Here is a 23,067-nt window from a genome sequence, read left to right as displayed (position 1 = left end):
AGGTTTATGTGTACCATAATCTGAATAACCACAGAGTTTAGGTACCTAGTAAGGGATGGGGGTGAAGGAGATGATCTCCCAAGGGGAGGAAATAGAATTCTTCGTTATGGAGAGACAAAGGGGGGAACTACAATAGATTAAATAGGGAGGGGCAGAAGAGAAAGGGAAAGGAGGAATATGGGAGGGCATTTGAAAAATCACGTGGAAACCTACTACTGTAGAAGCTTCCTAAAATATGTTATTTGTGAAAGGAATATAAATGGAGTCACCATTTATAGGGAGAAAAATGCTCCAACTAAATATCATAAGACATCAAGTAAAATCTCCAGTGCCAGGAATGGGTCACATCTTGTTGAGACATTTGCCAGAAGGATCCTGTCAAACCTTCTAACCATTACAGGCTATTGCCAGAGCTATTGATTGCTCTGTACAACCTAGTAAAGTCCTGTTGCTGAGCTGGTGCCTAACTAGAAGATTCACCCCTCCTGACTAGCATTCATGAACTTTGCATGGGTCTTGGTGATAAAGGCAATCATCAGTATCACCCAGATACCAACCCTGCGACCTACAGTAGCAACCTGCCTGCAAGATGTACCAGTGCAATAGTGGCAGAATTGTTATAGGAGTAACCAACTACTTTTTGATTGGATCTAAGGTCTACTCCAAGAGATGGAATCCATATTTGGTACTGCAAAAGTAGCCAAGAAATAGACTAGAAAGGCCATGGGCCTAGTGAAAACCTTTATGCTAAAGGATCATAGCAATAAAATGACTCTTAATGACATACTGCTTAATGACATACTGCTATACCCATAGATCAGTGCCTCGCTCAACCCACATCAGAAAAGCTCCTTCTTGTAGTAGATGGGAACTAACACAGAAACCCACACTTGGACAATACAGAGAGAGAGACAGAGAATTTGGAGCACTCTGTCCTAATGGGATGTTTTCATCAAACTCCTCCCCCAAAGGCTCAGGGATATATGCTGAAGAGGAAGCAGAAAGACTTTAAGAACAAGAAGTGATAATAACTCCCAGGAGACAGTGTATTGGCCAGTTTTATGGTGTGGGAAGTCCTTCTGTACATATGTTGCTTTAGATATAGTCATCTGAGAGAAAGGAACCTCTATTGAGAAAATGTCTCTATAAGGATGAGCTAGAGGCAGCCTCCGTGGTATATTCTTACTTAGAGATTACCACCCATTGGAAGTGGTACCATCCTGGGCTGGTTGTCTATAAGAAAGCAGGATGAGAAAGCTATGAGGAGCAAGTCAGTAAGCAGCACTCCTCCATGGCCTCTGCATCAGCTCCTTCCTGCCTCTAGGTTCCTGCTTTGGGCTTCCCTTGGTGGACTGTGTCTTAGGATACATAAGCCAAATAAACCCTTTCTTCCCCCAGTTGTTTTTGGTCATGATGTTTCATCACAGCAACAGGAACCCTAACTAAGACAGTATTTTCTAGACACGGCAGGACTGACACACATATAAACTCACAGAGGGCATGGCAGCACACACAGAACATGTATAATCTTAGCACTGAGAGGGGGGAAGTGGAAATGGGATAACAACCCTACAGGAAGCTATTTGCGATTGACACCTGAAGGCAAAAGGAAAATCAGTTTTCTCCCATTGAGTGTCACTGTGTATAATCAACCACATTCTAAAGCAGGCTCCATGTCCAGAAGTAGTTGGCCAAAATTGGGTGGGTGGGGAAGTGGGAAGGAACTGGGGGAGGGGAAGAAGAAAAAAAACCCCATAAGGTAAAAATGGAAAAGAGAATAATTTGACTAAACTTGCTCCAACCTTGGCATCTTCTAATATTCTACCTTACTGAGAGTAGAGACAGCTTCAGATAAAAGCAAATATCAGAACTGATTCTAGAATGGGCATATGTCTGCTTTATCTTAGATGCATCAAGAGTTTGATCTTTTTTCCTTTTGCTTTGTTTTGAGGCATGTTTTCACCAGGATGTCATCACCCTGACTATCCTGGAACTCACTAGGTAGCCCTGGATGGCCTTGAACTAGAAAAGACTGGGATATGAGCTTGCAGCTGCTGCCTTAACTGTGGCTTTACCCCACCATCTTGGACTCTTTCCCTTCAAACCATAAGCCCAATTAAACACTTCCCTTTATAAGTTGCCTTAGTCATGGTGTTTTCTTGTAGTGGAACGGCGGGCTGTAGCCCGCCACCCGGCTAGCTTTGCCCAAAATAATTACACGGAAACTGTATTCTTTTAAACACTGCCTGGCCCATTATCTGTAGCCTCTTATTGGCTAATTCTCACATCTTTCTTTAACCCATATTTAGTAATCTGGGTAGCACCACGAGGTGTGGCTTACCGGGAGAGATCTTAACCTGCGTCCATCTCGGAGAGGAGCAGCATGGAGACTCACTATGGCGAGTGCCTGAAGCATCTCCCCAACTCCTGCTACCCAGCATTCTGTTCTGTCTACTCCGCCTACCTAATTTTCTGTTCTCTTAAAGGGCCAAGGCAGTTTTCTTTATTAATTAACCAATGAAAGAAACATAGACAGATAACTCTCCTCCATCATTTCCCCTTTTTCTGTTTAAACAAAAAAGAAAGGCTTCAACTTTAACATAGCAAAATTACATATAACAAAACAGTTATCAAGCAAGTATTACAGTTACAATATTTAAATCTATTTTATCTTTTATCATAACTAAGGAAATCTATAACTATCTATTTATTCTTCAACTCCATCAAAGACTCCAGAAGGATATAATATTACCTAAGTAAACAAGTCATTTGTAACTTTCAAACTCTAGAAATGATAGAGACAACTCGCTGCCTAGACAGTCACCCAAAGTTCCTCTGTACCGTTGGGGCATCCATCTTCAGCCTTCAGGCCCATAGTGTCCAGCAGACTTTTTCATGAAGCAGGAAATTCCAAAGACAGTTCAGTCACTTTCTACTGTGTCCTGCAGAACGTCTCGCAGACTCTTTCATGAATCAGGAACCCCGAAAGACCATCTCACCTTTAGGCAAGTTCAGCAGTCCTCTCTCTGCAGGTTCTTTGTGTCCAGTTTATGGAACAGTCCAGCCAAGAGCAGTTTCTTGCCCAAATGGCTAACAAACTCCATAAGTAGCCTCTTCGATGCCCATCTTCCTCTCGAAGTAGATTGGTGCTGCCAGGAGCAGACGTGTCTCATTGTCATGAAAAACCCTAAGTTATTAAAACATTAAATGCCATATTCTGCAGTCTTTGAAAGATATGAAGAATGCCTATCTGAAATATATCTATGCACATCTAGAAAATGACTAACATGACTACAAGCTTGACTATTAATCGATGATTATCCATTAACAACCTATATTTCCTAATAATACATTACATTCTTTAAAATGAACTACAATCACAATAGCTTAATCAAAATCAGAAATACATATACATATAACAAATTGACCTTAAAATCCATACCAATGCAAATTATTCATATCTATATCATATCCCCCTTTAAATGTAAAAGAACATTTATAAACAATATTTGGGAATGTGGGCGCAGTTATTTCTCTCCAAACTGCTTCCTGCTGAGTGGGGGCGTTGTTATTTAGGTCTTTCATGGTATAACCTGTCTGCTAGGTTCCTCTCAGTTGGCAGTTGAGTGAAGTAATTTTTTGAAGATGTTCACAGCAACCTTTCAGGAGGGCGTGGTTTATCATACCATATTGGGATAGAAGCAATCCACAGAGTCTCGTCCTCTGTGAAAACAAAAGAAGAAACTCTTTTCCAAAGCATCATGTTCTTAGATCCAAATCCTGAAGTCATACCGTTAAGATGTCCATTCTGGTCTAGCCTGGCAGCCCATATAATGAAATGTCTCTCTGTACTTAGCTCCTTTACAGTCAAAAAAATCAAAGAAAACACAACAAAATACATAATCCAGACTCTCTGTGAATTTTCCATTTTTACGTGGCTTATATTTACTCTATCAATTAATTTATTCTGTCTCTTTAAACACTTTACCCTTTTTTTAAAGTCATTAACTTTATTTTCTATATTTTATTTTTTTTCTCTTTTAAGCCTACGTGAGCCATTTAAAGGCCTTCTATGTCTGAATCTTTCCTATTGTGAATCTGTAATTTTTTAATATCCAGGAGCACTTCTTAAAAGGTTAACCACTTCTTAAAAACTTAAGTTGCACCAGGTAGAGGTAATACGGTACTGCCTGTTTACAGCCAAGTCTAAACCTTAACTGCGCTGTTATTATGGTAATTATGATAGATCCTGCCTGAGGTCAGCACAGTTTAGCATGGCGGAGCAGAGCCAGAGCTGCTATTGCCTCAGTCATTTGGTGTCCCTGAGCTGCACACAGTTACAGGTACACAGCAGTCCACATTGGAGCTGCACTCAGCAGTTTAATTTTGATACTGAGCGTGCAGCACAGAAACTCTTTTAATCCAAGTTACAGCCAAATCTGATGCGCAGAGCACCGGGCAGTCTGAAAACATCTCTCTCTCTATGGCGGCAGGAATCCACCATGCTCTCCCGCTCGCCTAAGCCTGATTCCGCCATCTGCTCAGGTGCAGGCAGGGAGCAGGGAGCCATTGGCATGGTCTCAGAGTACTTTTTTTCCCCGATCCCAAGCGGGCACACAAACATCCAGTCCATAAAAGCCACTGAAATGGTTTATAGCCAGAATTTGCACTGGCAGCACAGCACCAGGAAGCCGCGTTTTAAAATGACTCAGCTTTTTCTCTGCCGCTATTGCCGAAACAGAAAATCTCTCTACGGCACGTCCAGGCAAACAGCAGAAAGCTGTGTTAAACTCTCTCTCCTTTATTTAAAGCCCTCTCAGGTTAAAAACCTGAGTGGATTTAGTCACCACGTTGGAGCGCCAATCTGTAGTGGAACGGCGGGCTGTAGCCCGCCACCCGGCTAGCTTTGCCCAAAATAATTACACGGAAACTGTATTCTTTTAAACACTGCCTGGCCCATTATCTGTAGCCTCTTATTGGCTAATTCTCACATCTTTCTTTAACCCATATTTAGTAATCTGGGTAGCACCACGAGGTGTGGCTTACCGGGAGAGATCTTAACCTGCGTCCATCTCGGAGAGGAGCAGCATGGAGACTCACTATGGCGAGTGCCTGAAGCATCTCCCCAACTCCTGCTACCCAGAATTCTGTTCTGTCTACTCCGCCTACCTAATTTTCTGTTCTCTTAAAGGGCCAAGGCAGTTTTCTTTATTAATTAACCAATGAAAGAAACATAGACAGATAACTCTCCTCCATCATTTTCTCACAGCAATAGGAAAGTGATTAAGACACCGCCCTATGGGCCCACTTCTTCCAAACATTTGCAGGGCAGTGTTTTAACCATTCAGTCTGAAAATAGGCATGGGAGGCACACTGGGAATGGCCCCAGTCTTTTGAAACCAAAAACCCACCTTCAGTGACACACTTCCTCCAAGACCACACCTCCTAATCCTTCCCAAACAGTTCCACCAACTGGGGACCAAGTATTCAAACAAGAGCAGATAAGGACCATTCTCATTCAAACTAGCCCAGAGGCAAATGCCATCAAGAACAGAATTATTACTGGGCACTGGGGCTCTCGTCTCTAATCTATACTTAGGAGGTAGAAGCAGGAAGATCAGGAATTGAAGAGCAGACTTGGCTACATGGTGAGTTAAAGACCAGCCTGAGCTCTGTGAGATTCTGTCTCAAAGCAACCAACGAAAGTACTGAGCAACAAATAAAATAATTGTTAGCGTGACTGAATGTGGGTCCTGGCTATTGCCCCATTAAAGGGGGTTGTAGACTCACTTCTGAAAGCTGTCACCTGACCTCTACACATATGCTGTGGCATGTACATCTGCACATGCACAATGTGCCCCTCCTCCCAGCTCTTAAGAAACCTATTAAAGAAAACAAAAACAACAACAAAAACAAAAGGAGCTGGGCAAGGTGGCACATTCCTCTAATCTCAGCACTTGGGAGATGAAGGCAGGTGGAACTTGTGGAGTGTGGTCTACACAGCAAGTTCTATGCCAGCCAGAGTGACATAGTAAGACTGGGTCAAAAAACAAAATAAAGAAAAAAGGTGTTTTGGGAAAGCCATTCTTTTTTATCCATTTGAGACAGAATAAAAAATAAAGCTCAGCTATGGGAAGTAAGGAACCACCCAGATGGTGTCATGCAGTGTTTAGTATAGTGATAGCACATGGCCAGCCCTCAACACACGGAGGCCTGTGGTCTCGTTACTCGTGGAATGTAATGAGAGAAAATACACATTTGTCAATATGGTTACATGTTACTGGAAGCTGTCAGAGAAAACCAAGCATAGCTGTCCCGCGTCCTTGGTGTTCCTCTGTCATGATGGGACAAACATCAGAGAGTACAGATGCTGAAGTGATGGCTCTTAAAAGTGTTAGCACAGAGTCCTCCCGCCAGCACGTCCTGAGAAATGCCACTGTGGGGACGGAGTGTGCCACACTTGAAAACTCTTGGACTTGACCACAAGTCGGGTGTGGCACAGAACACAAGCTTTGCTGTGGCTGTGTAAACTTACAGTGCAAGGCAAAAGAACCTTGGTCATTAGAAAGAGCTCAGTCAAAGAGAGAGAGAGAGAGAAAGAAAGGAAAGGGAAGGGAAGGAAAAGAAGGAAAGGAAAGAGAAGAAAAGAAAGAGCTCTGTGGTTAGGTCGCCAGTTTGGCTGACACCGAGGGAGAACATGAAAAAAGCTGAGCTGCTGCCCAAACCTGGTGACCTGAGTTTAGTCCCCAGGACCCTAGAAAAGGTGGAAGGAGGAGACCCCCAGAGCTGTCCTGTGACCTCCACACACATGTACTGTGGTGTGACCCCCCCACCCCCACAGTACTAATAAAAACTACAAACGCAACAGAAAAGAAAATCCGGGAGTCTGGAGAGAGGGCTCAGCAGTTAAAAACACTTGTTCTTACAGAGGACCCGGCACCCACTTTGTGGGTCACCAACATCCATAACTCCGGTTCCAGGGCACACAAAGACCTTCTTCTGACGTCTGCAGGCATCAGGCACACATATGGCATAATTGCATACATGCAGTGTGCTTGTTTGAAAGAAAACAGCCCCCAAAGGAAGTGGCACTATTAGGAGGTGTAGCCTTGTTGGAGGAAGTGTGTCACTGTGGGGTGGGCTTTGAGGTCTCTGTTACTGAAGCTTCCCTCTATGTAACAATCAGCTGGCCGGGCGGTGGTGGCGCACGCCTTTAATCCCAGCACTCGGGAGGCAGAGGCAGGCGGATCTCTGTGAGTTCGAGGCCAGCCTGGTCTACAAGAGCTAGTTCCAGGACAGGCTCTAAAAAAGCTGCAGAGAAACCCTGTCTCGAAAAACCAAAAACCAAAAAAAAAAAAAAAAAAAAAAAAACAATCAGCTGACTTCCTGTTGCCTGAGAGATGTAGCATTCTCAGCTCCAGCACCATATCTGCCTGTATGCCACCATGCTCCCTGTCATGACGATAGACTGAACCTCTGAAACTGTAAGCCACCCCAATAAAACGCTTTCTTTCTAGGAGTTGCTGTGGCCATGCTGATTCTTCATAGAAATAGAAACCCTAAGACATGCAGACAAAACACTCAAACACAGAAAAATAATATAGAAAAAAGAAAAGAAAACCTGATAGCATTTTTAGAATTGTTGGCATTCTAAGCTTTTGATCCTGGTATGAATGAGAAGTATATTCCTCGTTGCTTTGGAACAGGGGGTGACACCATAAGTCTCCATATCTAAATTGCTATCTGAAAACTTGGCTTAAGTGGGTTAGCTTACTTTTCTGAACACTGAGGCAGTCTTTGTTCTAACATGATGGACTGACATCCAATTTCTCCCACCATGAAGGGTCACCCGTTTAATCATTTACCCTACCTATCACCCACATCCCTGTCTTCTGAAAACCCCAACTCAAACCTTGGCAAGCAGGTAGGGTGGAGTGGGATAGGGCTATGCACTGGACCGCTAAGAACACTCCCAGGGATTTTTTTTTACTTGAGTAGGCACTGGGGACCACCATGCTTTGATCCTGAAGCTACAAATGACGCCAGTCTAAGAGCAGCCTGACAAAGGAGAGGTGGCCAGCACTGATGGAGAAGCATCTCTGCTTCTAGCTGCCCTTAGGCCGATCTGTGGCTGCCAACAGTCCCAGGATCTGGTTAGTGAAGAGACCACTCTGGCCAGCTTGAGCAGGGCAAGCATGGCTCTGACAGGCTTTCCTTGCCCTTTTCCCCCATCCCCTCTGCCTTGCTAAAGCTGCTAGATTACATTTTTAAAGCTATCCACTAAGATCTATTCCCTTCTTTAGCTACTTTCTCCTCCTGAGGCTGACTACCACAATCAAAAACCTGCTTTCGGCTCACCTAATTAACCTGTCCAATCAAAATTAAACACTTCATCCTAACATGGGGTTTTCCTTTGCACCTTTATAAACTGCCCTTTGCCTATGGGCCACGTCGGTTTCCTCTCTATCCAGTCCTTTGTCCCTCTGAGACAAATATCCCTTCCCCATCTCCCTCATTCCCTTCCCCTTCTCCCTCCTCTATCCCTGTCTCTGTCTCCGATTCCCTGCTCTCGGTCCTTTTGGGGCAAATAAATCTCCTCTGTGCTGAGAACGTGGTCTTGAGGTGTCTTGTGCCGGTCCTTTGAACAGTATTCTATAATAAGAGTGTGGGCATCATTGTATACTACACAGATCTGGATTTCTGTTTAGCAATTAGCAGTCAATGGCCTTGGAGGGGGCTTTAACCCTTGATCACCCATGCCATGGTTACAACAGCAGCATCTGCGTTACCATTCTGGTGTGTTGTTGGTTACTTTGCATGAGCAGCAGTTACTGGCACACAGTAAGTACTCTGTCAGTAAGTACAATACTGCCCTCTACTATGCTAGGACACAGAACATGGCTGTGAACCCCTCTGAAAACATTCCAATGCAAGTCGCTCAGGTGATCAGAGCTGACTCAAACCATCCCCGCTGGCAGCATTTTCCTTACCCTGAGCTTAGCTGCTAAAACCATTTCTAACCTTTATTTTTATTTTATGTGTGTGGGCATTTTGCCTGCAGATATGCCATGTATATTCAGTGCCCATGGAGACCAGATGGGGGTATCAGATCCCCTGGGGTCAGAGTTACGGATGGTTGTGAGCTGCCATGTGGGTGCTGGGAACCAAAGCCCAGTCCTCTGCAGAGACAGCCAGTGCTCTTAGGCATGGAGTCCCTCTGCAGCCCCAGGTTAGTTATTTTTCATTACAATTCTGATAAAGGGAAGTTATATTTAAAGTCATTCTTGGAAAGAAATCATTTCTGGTTAATCTTGGTGTATGGCTTTTTAAAAAAGTTATTTGCAAGGTTTTTTATTTTAAATAATAAAGTTTATAAAAATTAGAAAATAGGCCCTTTAAATTGTTAATCCTGTTCTTTCCCACAGACATTCTTCTGTGAGCTGTGGTGGATGCTGTGTGGTGCACACACATGATCAGTAAGAGGGTCATATGCTCTTAAAGCAGCAGCAAAAAAGAAAAAACAAAAGCCTGTAATACTCAAGAGTAGAGAGAACATCCTGTGGATGAGCGTGGACTACTTTCATAGAGAATGAATTTGAAAGCTTCCAGCTGGCACTAGAAGTATACTACTATTTTCATATAGTGGAAATAACACGCACCAGTTAGGACACACGGGGGGGGGGGGGGTGACGGGGCAAGCTCTGGTGACTGTGGTCCAATGTGACGAGAGAGAAGAGAGAGAGGGCTGGGCACACAACTCGCCATCAGAGTGTGTTGACTGAGTTCTCTGTCCCAAAGAAATCACACAGAGGTCTACATTAACTATAAACTAATTGGCCCATTAGCTCAGGCTTCTTATTAATTCTTATAACTTATACTAGCCCATTATTCTTGTCTATGTTAGCCACGTGGCTCAGTACCTTATTTAGTGAGGCAGTCACATCTTACTTCTGTGGCTGGGTCACGACTGCAGACTAGGATTCTTCCCAGAATTCTCCTGTTCCCAGAACTGACCTGCCTATACTTCCTGTCTGGTTGTCCTGCCTATACTTCCTGCCTGGTTACTGGCCAATCAGCGCTTATTTAAAATATAACTGACAGAATACAGACCATTGTCCCACACCAAGAGCATGTGGTTAGCCAGCACAAAACACTGGGGAAAAGGTAGAAAAACTGAAAGATATGACCAGAAAGCTAGGCTGGGGTATGTAGAGGAAGACACAGTGCACAGAAGTGGAAGAAAATAGGTTATTAGTGGGCTGTTCCAGCAGTTACTGGTGATGGCAGAATCAGTCATTCAGAGGCAGCTCTTAAGAGTTCATCCAGTCTTTAATGTATAAATTTATATATTTCATTTATAGAGAATCTTCAATAATAAGACACACATATATAATAAATAACTCAAATTTGAAAACATATGTCAGACAGCGTCATGGTTTTTTGTTTTGTTTTGAGACAGGTACTCCTGCAGCTCAGGCTGGTCTCCAGCTCTACATGTAGTTGAAGGTGACTTTTAATGTCCAGTCTCCTGCCTCTATCTTCCAAGAGCTGGAATTACAGGTGTTCATCACCGTGCCAAGTTATAACCCCTTTGGCTTTTTCTTCTTTCTTGATGGTGGCTGAGGGTTTAGCTCAGGGCCTTGGGCATGTGAGGCAACCGCCCTACCACAGAGCTGTATCCCCAGCACGGCTTCATACCTTCTTGGTGTCAGAAGCCCCCAGCCCAGGGAGGTCGGCAGGCAATCTCAGCAGCTCTTCAGCTTCTTCCTGCAAAGTCTCTGCCTTCTCGTGCAGCAGCATCTGCAGTAAAAACCCAGTCCTGAGGCCAAATGTACTTGGCTAGAGAGTTGCTAACATTTCATGTCTGCTAAAAACCTGAGCTTGACACATCAGTATCTAATGTTAGAGCTAAAATGGTGGGACTGAAAACAGCCACTTAAGAACAAGCGATTTTAGTAAATGAAGCTGAGGAATTCTGTTAAAAACCATTTTAGCTGATGAGTGTTCAGTGTACCAAAAAGAACGGAGCTTTTCTACACTCAGAGATTTGCTTCACAGAAGACCTGGGCACTTAAAACTTAATTTATAATCTATAAAATTTCAGAGAATTTTTGCAAAAATTTAATTGCCTCTTGAAACTGCTATCCTTTCATATATGTTCAATTAGCTCTGGAAACTGTTATCTTACATATATATTTTACTCTTATAACTTAGTGTGCTTTTAGAAGCCCATCAATATTACAGAAAAGATTTTTTCCTAAAGCTTCTAAAGTAAACAAAGTCTGATCTATCTTCCCTTCATCTCTTCCCTCCCTCCTGTCATTTTTCCCTCATGTATTTTTTTTATTAATTACTTAGTTATTTAATGTGTATGGGTATTTTTGTTAGCATGCATTGCATGTGCATACACCATGTCCCTGGAGGCCAGAAGAATGGGGTGGATCCCCTGGAACTGCAATTACAGATGGTTGTGGTGGCCACGTGGGTGCTAGAAGTATGAACCCAAGTCCTCTGGAAGAGCAGTTAGTGCTCTTAACCACTGAGCTACCTCTATACCCCCCCCCCCATCACCTTATACTTTTTGAGCTAGGATTTTACAATATAGTCTAGGTTGACCTCATATTTGTGATCTTCCTGCTTCAGGGCTCGGAACATGCATGCTGGCATGTCTGGGAATAGGATAATTTAAAGACATTGTGCAGGGAAGAGAGTATCCCAAGCACAGTGCAGAGGACTTGTGCTGGTTTGCCTTAGCGCCCACACACAGGAGGCAGAGGCAGGGGGATCACTCCTTTAGTTCCCACACACAGTGAGAAGAGGCAGGGGGATTGCTCCTTTGGTTCCCACACACAGTGAGCAGAGGCAGGGGATCGCTCAGTTTCAAATCCAGCCAAAATCACTGAATCAAACAACAAAACAAAATGGCATTTAGAATATTTCAATAAAAATTTGATGAACGATGACTTTTTCTATTTTCTAAACACGAGAAATAAAATGCTGGGATTAGTTGCAGGTGGGTTTTGCCTAGAGAGCAGGGAAATTTATTTGTAATACTGCTTATAATATAATACTGCTTATAATAAAAAGCTTAGCAAAAACTTCATAAAGGGAAAACCCCTAAGAAACAAAGTGGAAATAAAAAAGAAAACAGTGCTCTCTAATTAGACAAGGCAGAGCATTGCACGAGGGAAATCAAAATATAAGCCAGGCTTTCCAGTATCCGAGGTAATGGTAACCATATAAACGTCCTATTGTATACTCCAAAAGCTACACAGATCGCCGGGTGGGGGTGGCACACACCTTTAATCCCAGCACTCTGGAGACAGGCAGGCAGGTCTCTGTGAGTTCAAGGCCAACCTGGTTCACAAAGTGAGTTCCAGGACAGCTAGGACTACACGGAGACCCCATCTCAGAAAAAAAAAAAAAAAAAAAAAACCACAACACAACAAAACAAAAATAATACAACAACAAAAAAGAAAGAAAGAAAGGAAGGAAGGAAGGAAGGAAGGAAGAAAGAAAGAAAGAAAGAAAGAAAGAAAGAAAGAAAGAAAGAAAGAAAGGGAAAACTACAGACCATAAACTGGGAGCGGTGGTGCACGCCTTTAATCCTGGCACTCAGAGGATCTCCATCATTTTGAGGCCAGCCTGGTCAATATAGAGAATTCCCGGCCAGCCAGGGCTACACAGTGAGACTCTGTCTTAAAAACAACAACAAAGAACAAAACAAAACCCTACATAGATCAGCAACAATGATACAAAATCCACAGTATCACGGGATACAGAATGTTGCCAACCTCACACCCTGTCTGAGGAAGTAGAATGAGCTGGCTGGAAGGTGGGAGAGCTGGACTGAGTACTGGGGTGAGATCTGGCCGGGGCCTGAGAACTCAGTGTGCTGAAGGCCAAGAGTACAGCCCCTGCAGACACCACTGTCTTCCTGGGATACGGTCAGCCCCACAGTCCTGGCTCAGTAAGCCACTGTTATTTCTTTGGGTCATGTTTATTTCTTCCTGCAAACACTTGGTGCACAGGTACCATCAACTGATTGTGTGCTAGGCAATATGAAGGAGATGACTGCAGGCTGTCCTGCAGGCTGCATCTGTAAACACCGAAACTACCTCTCTCACACCACTGCAAATATCTCTTGAGGAAATACTCACATGTGAGCACCATTCAAAAACTTGAGAAAGAGATGTATTTTTAAAACAGTTCTCTTTCATATAATGACAATAACTATCTTAGTTAGGGCTTCTATTGCTGACGAAACACCATGACCAAAAAGCAAGTTGGGGAGGAAAGGGCTTGTGGTACTTTGAAAGAAAATGTCCCATAAAGGGAGTGGCACCATAGAAGGTGTGGCCTTGTTGGAGGAGGTGTGTCACTGTGTGGGTGGGCTTTGAGGTCTCCTTGGCCCAAGCTATGCTCAGTGCAACACACAGCTGCTTCTGCTGCCTTCAGATCAAGATGTAGAACTCTCAGTTCCTTTTCCAGAACCATGCCTGTCTGCATGCTGCCATGCCAATAACAGACTAAACCTCAGAACTGTAAGCTAGCTGAATGTTTTCCTTCTAAGAGTTGCTGCGGTCATGGTGTCTCGGCAGCAGGAACACTAACTAAGCCAAAGCTTATTCAATCTACACTCACATCACTGTTCATCATTGAAGGAAGTCAGGACAGGAACTCAAACAGGGCAGGAATCTGGAAGCAGGAGCCAGGGTGCTGATAACTGGCTTGCTTTCCCTGGCTTTTTCAGCAAGCTTTTCTATAGAATCTGGGACCAACAGCCCAGGGATAAGACCATCCACAATAGACTGGGCTCTCCTCCCAAAAATTACTAATTAAGAAAATGTGTTCAGCTGGATCTTATGGAGTCATTTTCTCAATCGAGGTTCCCTCCTTTCAGATAACTCTAGTTTGTGTGTCAAGCTGACATAAGACCAAGCAGCACAATAATGCAATGATGAAGTTGTAAAAAGCCAAGCAATTTATATAATTGTGACCAAGAAGGACATAACCCCAAATGGCTGTGTGATGGCTTCACCCACACAAACAGAAGTACAATGGCAGTCTTGAAAAGGGAACTGAAGACTGTGAATGGCTTAAAGAACTTAATATGGGAAAGAGAACGTCTTGCTTCAAAGGAAGGGCTGGCCTGGCTCTGAGGGGCAGACCGCCAGACGCAATGGGAGAAACGTGAAGAGAGGCAAATTAACATCTTGTGGTGACTTCGGTAATGATAAAAGCACCAAAACCAACGAGAACCGATTCTCGCCAGAGAAGGAGTCTGCAAGCTGAGAGGCTGGATGCTGGGCCCCTGAGGAGACACTTCTGTGAGGAGGCTGTGCGGGGAAGCTGCACGGCTGCCTGGTCCCCCAGTGTGAATTTTTAGGTTGTCTCTCTCCTCTTCTCAGCACTCCTGTGTCAGCAACAGGTACAGTATCTGTACCTACAAATTCTGAGTACGTGGTTTTTTTTTTAATTTAGATTTGATGTATCTGGATGTTTGCTGCATTTATGTATATCTGTGCATCGTGTGTGCACAGTGCTCTTAGAGATCAGAAGGCATCAGATCCCCTAGAACTAGAGCTACTGAGTGTAAGTTACCCTGTGGGTAGTGGGAATTGAGCCTGCAGTCCTCTGGAAGAGCAGCAAGTGCTCTTAACCACTGAGCCATCTCTCCAGCCCTGAGTATGTTTTTGTAACTGTTAACTATTCTATGAAATCAATGCTTTGCTCTGATATAGAAAGCGTAAGGACGGATGCTGTGACATATTCTCACAGCTTGCTCACCTTTGCTGAGGAAACAATCTGCTTGGCCTGGCGCCTGGACAGATGCTCAATTGTCCTCACTAGCACGTCTGGATTGGCATTGGCTAAGTGCATTATACTCTTGTAACCTGCACCGTATAACTGCTTTGCTCGACCCTAAGGTATTAAAAAAATTAATACTATGAGTATTTGTGACTATTAAAAAATCTACGTTCAACAGACAACAGACGAAGATACTAATGTGACTGTGAAGAGACGACACAGCAGAGCACTGCAGAATTTTAAGGATGTGTCTGGGACTCTGATTTGACTCGGGAGTTTTCCACACAGTGGAAGTCATCAGGTGTGCTAAAAGTCTGCTCTCCGTGGCTGAGTGCATCTAAGCTGCCGCGGCCATTCCTCACTGATAAGAAACCCAGCTTCTTCAACCTTCCCCATGAAGACCAGCAGCGCTCCGGGAATCCCCAGGCTTTGCACATCAGACTGGGACAGCTGCGCATTCAGTCTCATGGACCGAGCAGCCTCTCCACTGAGGAGACCCCTGCCGCGGGACTACCCAGCGATGTCAGCCGATGTAACAAGTCCCCTTTGTTGATATATATTGAGTCTATCAGTTCTGTTCCTCTATAGATCCCAGAGCAACAAGGCTCTTTCTATTCCCCATTCTGCAGCAGCACTTCGCAAAATGGTAAAACCTAACCTTCCCGTCAGTAAAAACAACCTGAGCTGGGGAACCAGAGCAAGGCTGACCTCTAAGACCCCGGTAACTTCCATGAGCGGGATTAGCTCCGCCTTCACGCAGTACGTCAGTTTCTTGGTAAGTTCTACCAACAGTGCTCTGTAAACCCAAAACTCCTCCAGCTCCTGAGAAAAGAAAGATACATCAAATGTTAAGCTAAGCAAGTTACCTCTAAGTTTTTTCTGAAGTTTGGGTGTAGCGAGGGAGAGGACGATCCCAAGCACAATGACAAGGAGGCACGGTGGGCACCCTGGCAGCTTGATGAACTAGCTCTTGGGGGCGGAAAAAGATTGAAAATAAAAAACCAAGTTATTTCTAATCAAAATCACAGGAAATGGATGTACAGCTTTGTTTGTCAAGTGACTACAGTTTTTACCATGGGAATTATCCCAGAGACAGAGTATTAAATAAGGAAAGATTCGAATGCAGCATAATATTCAATGAAACATTGTCTAAGCTAATAAAAACAAGAAATACGAATCGTGAGCATTAAATATGGCTTGGAGGCATTCGTATCAATTGATCTTCTCCAGATGTACACTCGAGGGCAGGGAGCCGGCTCTGAGGGAGGTGCCTGCTGCATAAGCGTGAGGGACCCAGCACCCACGTAAAAGTCAAGTGTGGCAGCAGAAGTCTGTGACCCCAGCACCAGATGTCTGTGTGGGTGTGCAGCCACAATGGGGAGCTCCAGGTTCAGTGAGAGACCCATTTTTTTGTATTTTTCTATTACCCATTCTGTGTAATTTTTCTGCTAGTAGAAGTAACCTGAGCTGGGGAACCAGGACAAGAAGGAAGAAGAAGCAATTGAGAAAGACACCTCTGATGTTGACCTCTGACCTCCACATGCAATTGTGGCAAGTGCATACACGTGCACCCAAACAGGTATGCATGCACAGGCACACACATAGTGTGCACCCCCCACCACACGTTCAGTTTAGTATACTGCAAACTCATACACTAAATATGTTTAAATGTTAATTTTAAAAGGCCCTTTTCTAGGCTGTGGGTATCACCATAAGAACATGTAATATCACCCTGATGTCACTGAGCAAGCAGCTGCTGTACAGCAGAGCTAACGGATGCCGACAGAACTGCCAGCCAACAGTGCCGAGCTGCCTGGGGTGGGCCTTCCTGTCGCTAAGTTTCCACGATTATCTGTGGTTAAAAGCTGCCTTCACTAATACAGCCGCCATGCTACCTCACGCCACTGATGCCTTCCTCAAGGGAACAGAGTCACTTATTAAAGGATACTAATCACCATACATTATTCTACTTACGCATAGACTAGAGGTGTAAGCTAGGAAAGAAAGGAAGCTAAAATTAAAACAGCTTGTATGATATGTCAATTAAAGATTATTTCAGTACCTAAGTCTGGTAAGACTTGCCGTGCTATTTAAGGAAATGCTACAGTTTTCTAGTTTCAAACTCATCTACTTCAAATGCATATATAAATAAAGCTTATTTATATACATATATTAAGTATATGTATATGTAAACCCCTATACTTGATGTGGATTCCTAGCCTGCCTGCCAGGCACTAGGACTGGCATATAACTGTGGCTGCCCAGAAAACACGGTACTGAGTAATCCCACGGCAGCTAATGGTCATGGCTCACTTAACCCGCTCATGACTCATGGGTCACCACGTGGAAGCCGTGGTTGTGACGGACAGCTTGGAACTATTAGCAGTGGTCCTGGAACAGGCCAGCTCTGCACCGTCTACTGACTTAAGTGTTCTAGTAGACTCGGTAATTTCTGCATTATCCCATAAGCTCATGCGCAGTAATCTTGTAAACAGGCTGACACAAAGAAATGCTTTCAATAATCTGCATGCTTTGAAATAACACAGTAACTCAGCAAGAGAAGAGACTGACACCTGCTTTATGAGCTTAATAACAGCGGAAATGAAAGGACCAGAAGTGCATGTCACACGTGTAAGTGAATTACCTCACAGAAATGTAACACGCTGGATGAGAAAGAGGCAGCTCCCGTGAGCAGGCTTTGTATGTGTCCTCGGGGCATATTAAATTTCTCAGACACACTCCAAACGTTGGTCTCTTTCAGCAAGGAATAAAGGACAAAAGACAGATAGAGCCTGTTGACAATGTTCTTGTCCACCTTCTAGAAAGACACAATCAAATAAACTCAGTTGGTAGATGGGCAAAAGGCAAAGGGAATGAAACTAACAGGTCACCAGTGCAGGGAGGGGAGTGGACTGAAATGCGCATCTGAAATGCGCATGCTCTAGCCCTGGACCCATGACTGTGGCAGTCGGGAAGAGGACCTTTGCAGATGTTGTTAGCTCGGGACGTGTAAAGGAAGCCATCCAGGATTCACCTCGGGCCCTGAACTCACTGACTGGAATCCTTATAAAATGAGGAAAGGACAGAGACACAGAAGCCAATGAAGAGCGAGGCTCGGGTCAGATATGTACCCGTGAGCCTAGCAGCTGCTTACCCAAGCCTCGCGGCTGGGAGAGAGCAGGTAAGGATTCTTGCAGTCTACCCAGGAAGTCAGCGTTGCTCATACCTTGATTTCAAATCTGGGTTCCTGAACTGCGAGGAACCGAGCCACGGGCCTCACATACGCAAAGGCAGGGCTCTATCACCGAGGCCAGCTGCTTTCTGCTTTTTAACTCGCCCAATGGCGTTAGAAAATGAACACGAAGGGGGAAGCAGGAGTGTGGGAGGCACAGGGGTCCCTGTGCTCACAGAAAAGCACTAGGGGGACCAGGAATGTTCCAGACAACCTGCTCTGTGTAAACTGTTTGACACACAGAAGGCTAGGAGCAGATGGGAGATGTTACACGTACTTTACAAGGAGCTTGATGTTGTCATGTTGTGCATGCAGGGTTGAGTTATGTATCACGAGGAACATTTTCACCAAATTGAGCTGTACTTAATTAAATATGACCCAAATAAACCACTCGGGGTCAGACTCTCAAAGTTTGAAGCAGTACTGGCTGAGGAGCCATGTGGAGCCAAACTCCCTGCCTCCCAGGGAGCAGTACTCTGCTGGAAGGGGGGCGACCTCCACACTGACTGCTGTTTGCGTGTGGATGGGAGTAGACAAACACGCTGGCTAAACGTTGAGCCTGTCTAAACTATCGACTGCAAAGAGATAGGCTATGGCTTCCACGTGGCCGTGAGGTGACATCAGTTTCCCAAAGCAGAAACAGAGACAGAAAACGACTTCTTTCTGAGATTCTACTTTTGCCAGTGATGTTAGAGATCTGATTTTTTGTGCAATTTCATCACTAGTATCAAGTTAACTTGCCAGGGGGGGTGGTGCACTCCTTGAATCCCAGCACTTGGGAGGCAGAGACGGGCAGATTTCTGTTAGTTTGAGGTCAGCTTGGTCTACAGAGTGAGTTCCAGGACAGGCTCCAAAGCTACAGAGAAACCCTGTCTTGAAAACTTAAACAATTTCACAGATGGACTTGGAAGATAAAAAAAAAAATAGTTCTAAAATACGTTATTTGGGCATGATGGTGTGCCTATATATAATCCTAGCACTTGGAGCCCAAGGTAGGAGGGTTAAGACCTGTCTAAAAAGAAAAACATAAATTAGATATAGAAACGAAGGTTGAGATAAATGCTACTGATCAGTGGATTTTGAGTTACAGATTCAGCATGTATATAATGGGCCATCCTTTTAAAAGCATTAAACTGAAAAAGTATATTCAATACTAGGTAGGCAAAGATAGCACTTTAATTTGTCATTTTTAATGTGCTTTTACCATTAACAATAAATTGAATAAATGGAGGCTTTGCTTAGAATGTAATTCCAAAGCCAGGAAAAACGACAGAATTATTAAATGGCTGGACAGATGCTCTAATGACAATTTCAAGCGTTTGCAAGAAATGTCAACGATAAGGGGTGGGGCCGCTGAGATGGCTCAGTGCACAAAGCACTTGTTGTACAAGCCTGACCGCATGAGCCCGAGCACTGGGGCCTCAGAAAGGGGAAAGGAACCAACTCCACACTCCTGGACCTCCACATGAGTGCTGCGGGGTGAATGTGCGTGCGTGCGTCTCACATACACACACACACACACACACACACACACACACACACACACGCACGCACGCACGCACGCACGCGCACGTACACTTGCACACGCACACACACGTTAAGAGACAACAAAGTTTTAAAGGAGTAGGTATGGGATGGAGCTTTGGCTTTTTCTTTCTTTTCAGATTGTATTTATTGTGTGTGTGACTGTGTATGACTGTGTGCACGTGTCCCTTGGTGCACACGAGGAAGCCAGAGGACAGCTCTTGGGAGTGGTTCTCCCCCACCTTGTGGAAGCTCTGCAGCTCTTATTGTTTCTGGCACTCTGTGTAGTCTAGGCTAAGGCTTTTCAGGGGACCCCGAGGACGGAAATCAGGCTATGAGGCCAGTGTAGCAAGAGTATTTTCCATTTTCCACTGAGCTGTTTTGCCTGCCCAACTTTCTTAATATGGAGAAATAAATTATGTTCTAAGTAAATACTTTTTTCTTGGTTTTTGAGACCAGGTTTCTCTGTAGCCTTTGGCTGTCCTGCAACTTGCTCTGTAGATAAGGTTGGCTTCGAACTCACTCACAGAGATCCACCTGCCTCTGTTCCCTACTGCTGGTATTAAAGGCGTGCACCACCCCTCACCCATAAATACTATTTTCTTTAGAATTTGAAATAGTGATATGTCTGAACTATTAAGTAAATAGATTATTAAATATTTAACTATCACACAACAAACATTGACTATATATGAAAATGTAACACAATTAAATTCTAGATTCAAATTTTCAAAGATAGCTTATTCTAAGGAGATTTTTTTTTTCTTTTTCTTTTTTTTTTTTTTGGTTTTTCGAGACAGGGTTTCTCTGCAGCTTTTATTTTTAGAGCCTGTCCTGGAGCTAGCTCTTGTAGACCAGGCTGGCCTCGAACTCACAGAGATCCGCCTGCCTCTGCCTCCCGAGTGCTGGGATTAAAGGCGTGCGCCACCAACGCCCGGCTCTAAGGAGATTTTGTATGTGGTATTATTTCGTAGTTCGTCTCAAATTAGTATGATTTTGATTTTACTTTACATTTTAGAGGTTAATATAAAAGGTCTTTTTTAAATGTAAGATTTTTTAAAATTTATTTAACTTTATTTTATGTGTATTGTGTGAAGGTATCAGATCCCTTAGAATTGGAGTTAGAGACAGTTATGAGCTGCCATGTGGGTGCTGTGAATTGAACCCAGGTCCCAGCCAGTACTCTAACCACTCTCCAGCCCCAATATAAAAGTTTTTAAAGGAATATTTGTATTCATCATTTCAAAAATCTAGCCATAGACAATTCCAAAGTAAAAGACCAAATCTGAACATTGTAAAGTCTATCTGTCTTTCTTGTTTTTGTTTTGTTTTGTTTGTTTGTTTTAAAACAGGGTTTCTCTATGTAGTCATGGCTGCCTTGCAACTCATTCTGTAGTCCAGGCTGGCCTTGAATGCACAGAAATCTGCCTGCCTATCTACAGGGAGCATTGGGAGCTTTTTGAGACCAATAAAATAACAACAACAACAACAACAACAAAATTCAGATTCCTCCTGTGAAGAATTTGTAACATCAAGTAGGACAGCTCATATAAAGTTTCTGGAAAGTAACTTTATATTGGTGTCTTTAGGGGCTGGAAGCTAAGTGGCAGAATACTCATCTAGTCTGTGCAAGTATCTAGGTTTCAACAGCAACACACACACACACACACATAAGCGACATATATAAATCTGTATGCATAATATATATTATAAAACATTCATTTCAAATTGAACTTATATACACAGTTATATGATACTGTGAAAATATTTTATAATATAAGCCAAACAAATTAATAATTTTTGTTCTTATTTAAAGGTGGGGTCTCACTGTGTAGCTCTAGCTTGCCTGGAATGCACTGTGTAGACCAGGCTGGCCTCGAATTCACAGAGATCTATCTACCTCTACCTCCTGTGTGCTAGGGAACAAAAGGATCAGGTCAGTAAAGGGGGTGATGCACTAATTTTGTTGAGTGATTTAGCCCATTATTAGGAGACAAGAGACGCCGCACCTTTCTGATGGCTTGTCCTGATGCCTTCTTCCCGATGAAGCTTTCTGAGACTCCAAGGAGAGCAGCTACATTTTGCTCTGCTGGACTGAGCTGACTAAACTACACAGAAAAGGAATAAACACACACAAAAAATTGTAGCTTTACAAGTCTGTCACCTGAGCCAAATCCAGTATTAATTTTGAAGTCACATTTTCATAATTGTAATGGACAAGAAAAAATGACACTTATTTACAAATATTACAAACTTTAAAAATGTAAGATCAGAAGACAACATACTTTATAGAATTATCGTCATAAGCAGAACAATATTTCATCAACACCAGACTATACATGATGGTGGTTCCATAGAATTACACAGCCTAGGGATGTCACCGCTGTCTTGGTGTGTAAGCATGCTCTAATGACCACCTTACTTCATTCCTCAGAATGCATCTCTATCCTTGGTGCTGGAGATGGCAAAGCATCGCTCCCCTCCACATGTGGATGCAGGAAGCAATTCCCTCCAGGCAACCCAGTCGCAGCTAAATGAGCATGTTACTTGAGGCCCAAGGAGAAAACACTCATGTGCCCCAAGGACTGCTTCTATGGTGTCTGCATACATATTTGTCAATGTTACAGATGATTCTGGTTATAGCAATTCTACTAGTGCACTTGTTCTTCATGTTCTCTTTTTCCTTCCACACCAGTGGCTTCTGACAATATGGATGTGCTCTATGATAATATGAATTTTCCTGATCTGATGGAGCGGGCAGGCATTGAAGCTGTAAAGCAGGTTATGGGGGAAAATCTGGCTGATAAAAGAATTGGGGAAATTTGGGAAAAATGCAAAAATTGTTTTTCTTTTTTGCCTGATTATAAAACTTGGCAAAAGAATTATACTGAAACAGAAAAAAAAAACTTGGCTATGATGAATAAAGTTTCTGAAGAACCTAGGGCTTTAGGGCTGACTGCCTATGGCCTTATAAATCAAAATTGGAATTGTGAGGAACAACAATGGGAAGGTACGACAATGGAGTGAAACCCACTGAACTGTGCTTCTGTAACTGCAGGTAGCTAGCCTCTGAGGTGAGAGCCTCAGAAGTTGTTGGCTGATTAACTCAGCTAAGAATTAAGAATATAGTGGCTGGCAGGGGGCTTGGGAACTGGGGAAATTTCATAATGAATGATGATGTTCTGATTTCAAAGAATCTTTGTACTTCTTGTGAATTACCTTGCCCAGGTAATGATTAACCTGTGGCAAGAAGAATCATTCTCCTTGTATAAAATTCACAATAAAAGACTGAGGTTTGAAGCTGGGGTAGAAGAACCTGCCCTGCAGCTGTCAGCCTGTCAGCTTGCATGAGAAGCCTGGGTTCCTGTATGAATTTCGCCTTCCAAACATACCAGGTTCAAGACCTGCTTCTCTGCTGAGGCTGGCCCCCGGCAACTCGGTAGCAAATGACTGTGCATGAAGACATGGCCACAGTGCTTTCGAGAGACAGTGATTATGTT

At 43.6% G+C, this 23,067-nt stretch overlaps 1 protein-coding gene across 6 annotated transcripts in view; it reads right to left on the bottom strand.

Moving 5' to 3' along the window:
• Window positions 1-10,310: 10,310 nt before the first annotated feature.
• The window catches only part of Helq (helicase, POLQ like), a 39,576-nt gene continuing 26,819 nt past the window's right edge, over window positions 10,311-23,067 (bottom strand). For 5 of the 6 annotated variants that reach the window (XM_038342992.2, XM_038343019.2, XM_038343008.2 and 2 more), the window contains 5 exons: window positions 21,577-21,675; window positions 17,456-17,629; window positions 15,520-15,633; window positions 14,791-14,925; window positions 10,311-10,800 (listed from right to left, as the gene is read on the bottom strand). In XM_038342992.2, coding sequence (XP_038198920.1) covers window positions 10,693-10,800; window positions 14,791-14,925; window positions 15,520-15,633; window positions 17,456-17,629; window positions 21,577-21,675 — 630 coding nt within the window. In that variant the 3' untranslated portion in view covers window positions 10,311-10,692. Of the gene's footprint in view, window positions 10,801-12,637; window positions 12,695-14,790; window positions 14,926-15,519; window positions 15,634-17,455; window positions 17,630-21,576; window positions 21,676-23,067 lie in introns of those variants that run through there. The other variant, XM_038343000.1, reaches the window with a different exon arrangement.

Source organism: Arvicola amphibius, chromosome 1 (genome assembly GCF_903992535.2).
Source record: "Arvicola amphibius chromosome 1, mArvAmp1.2, whole genome shotgun sequence".
Taxonomy (NCBI): Eukaryota; Metazoa; Chordata; class Mammalia; order Rodentia; family Cricetidae; genus Arvicola; species Arvicola amphibius.
This window is presented reverse-complemented; position numbering and strand designations above follow the sequence as displayed.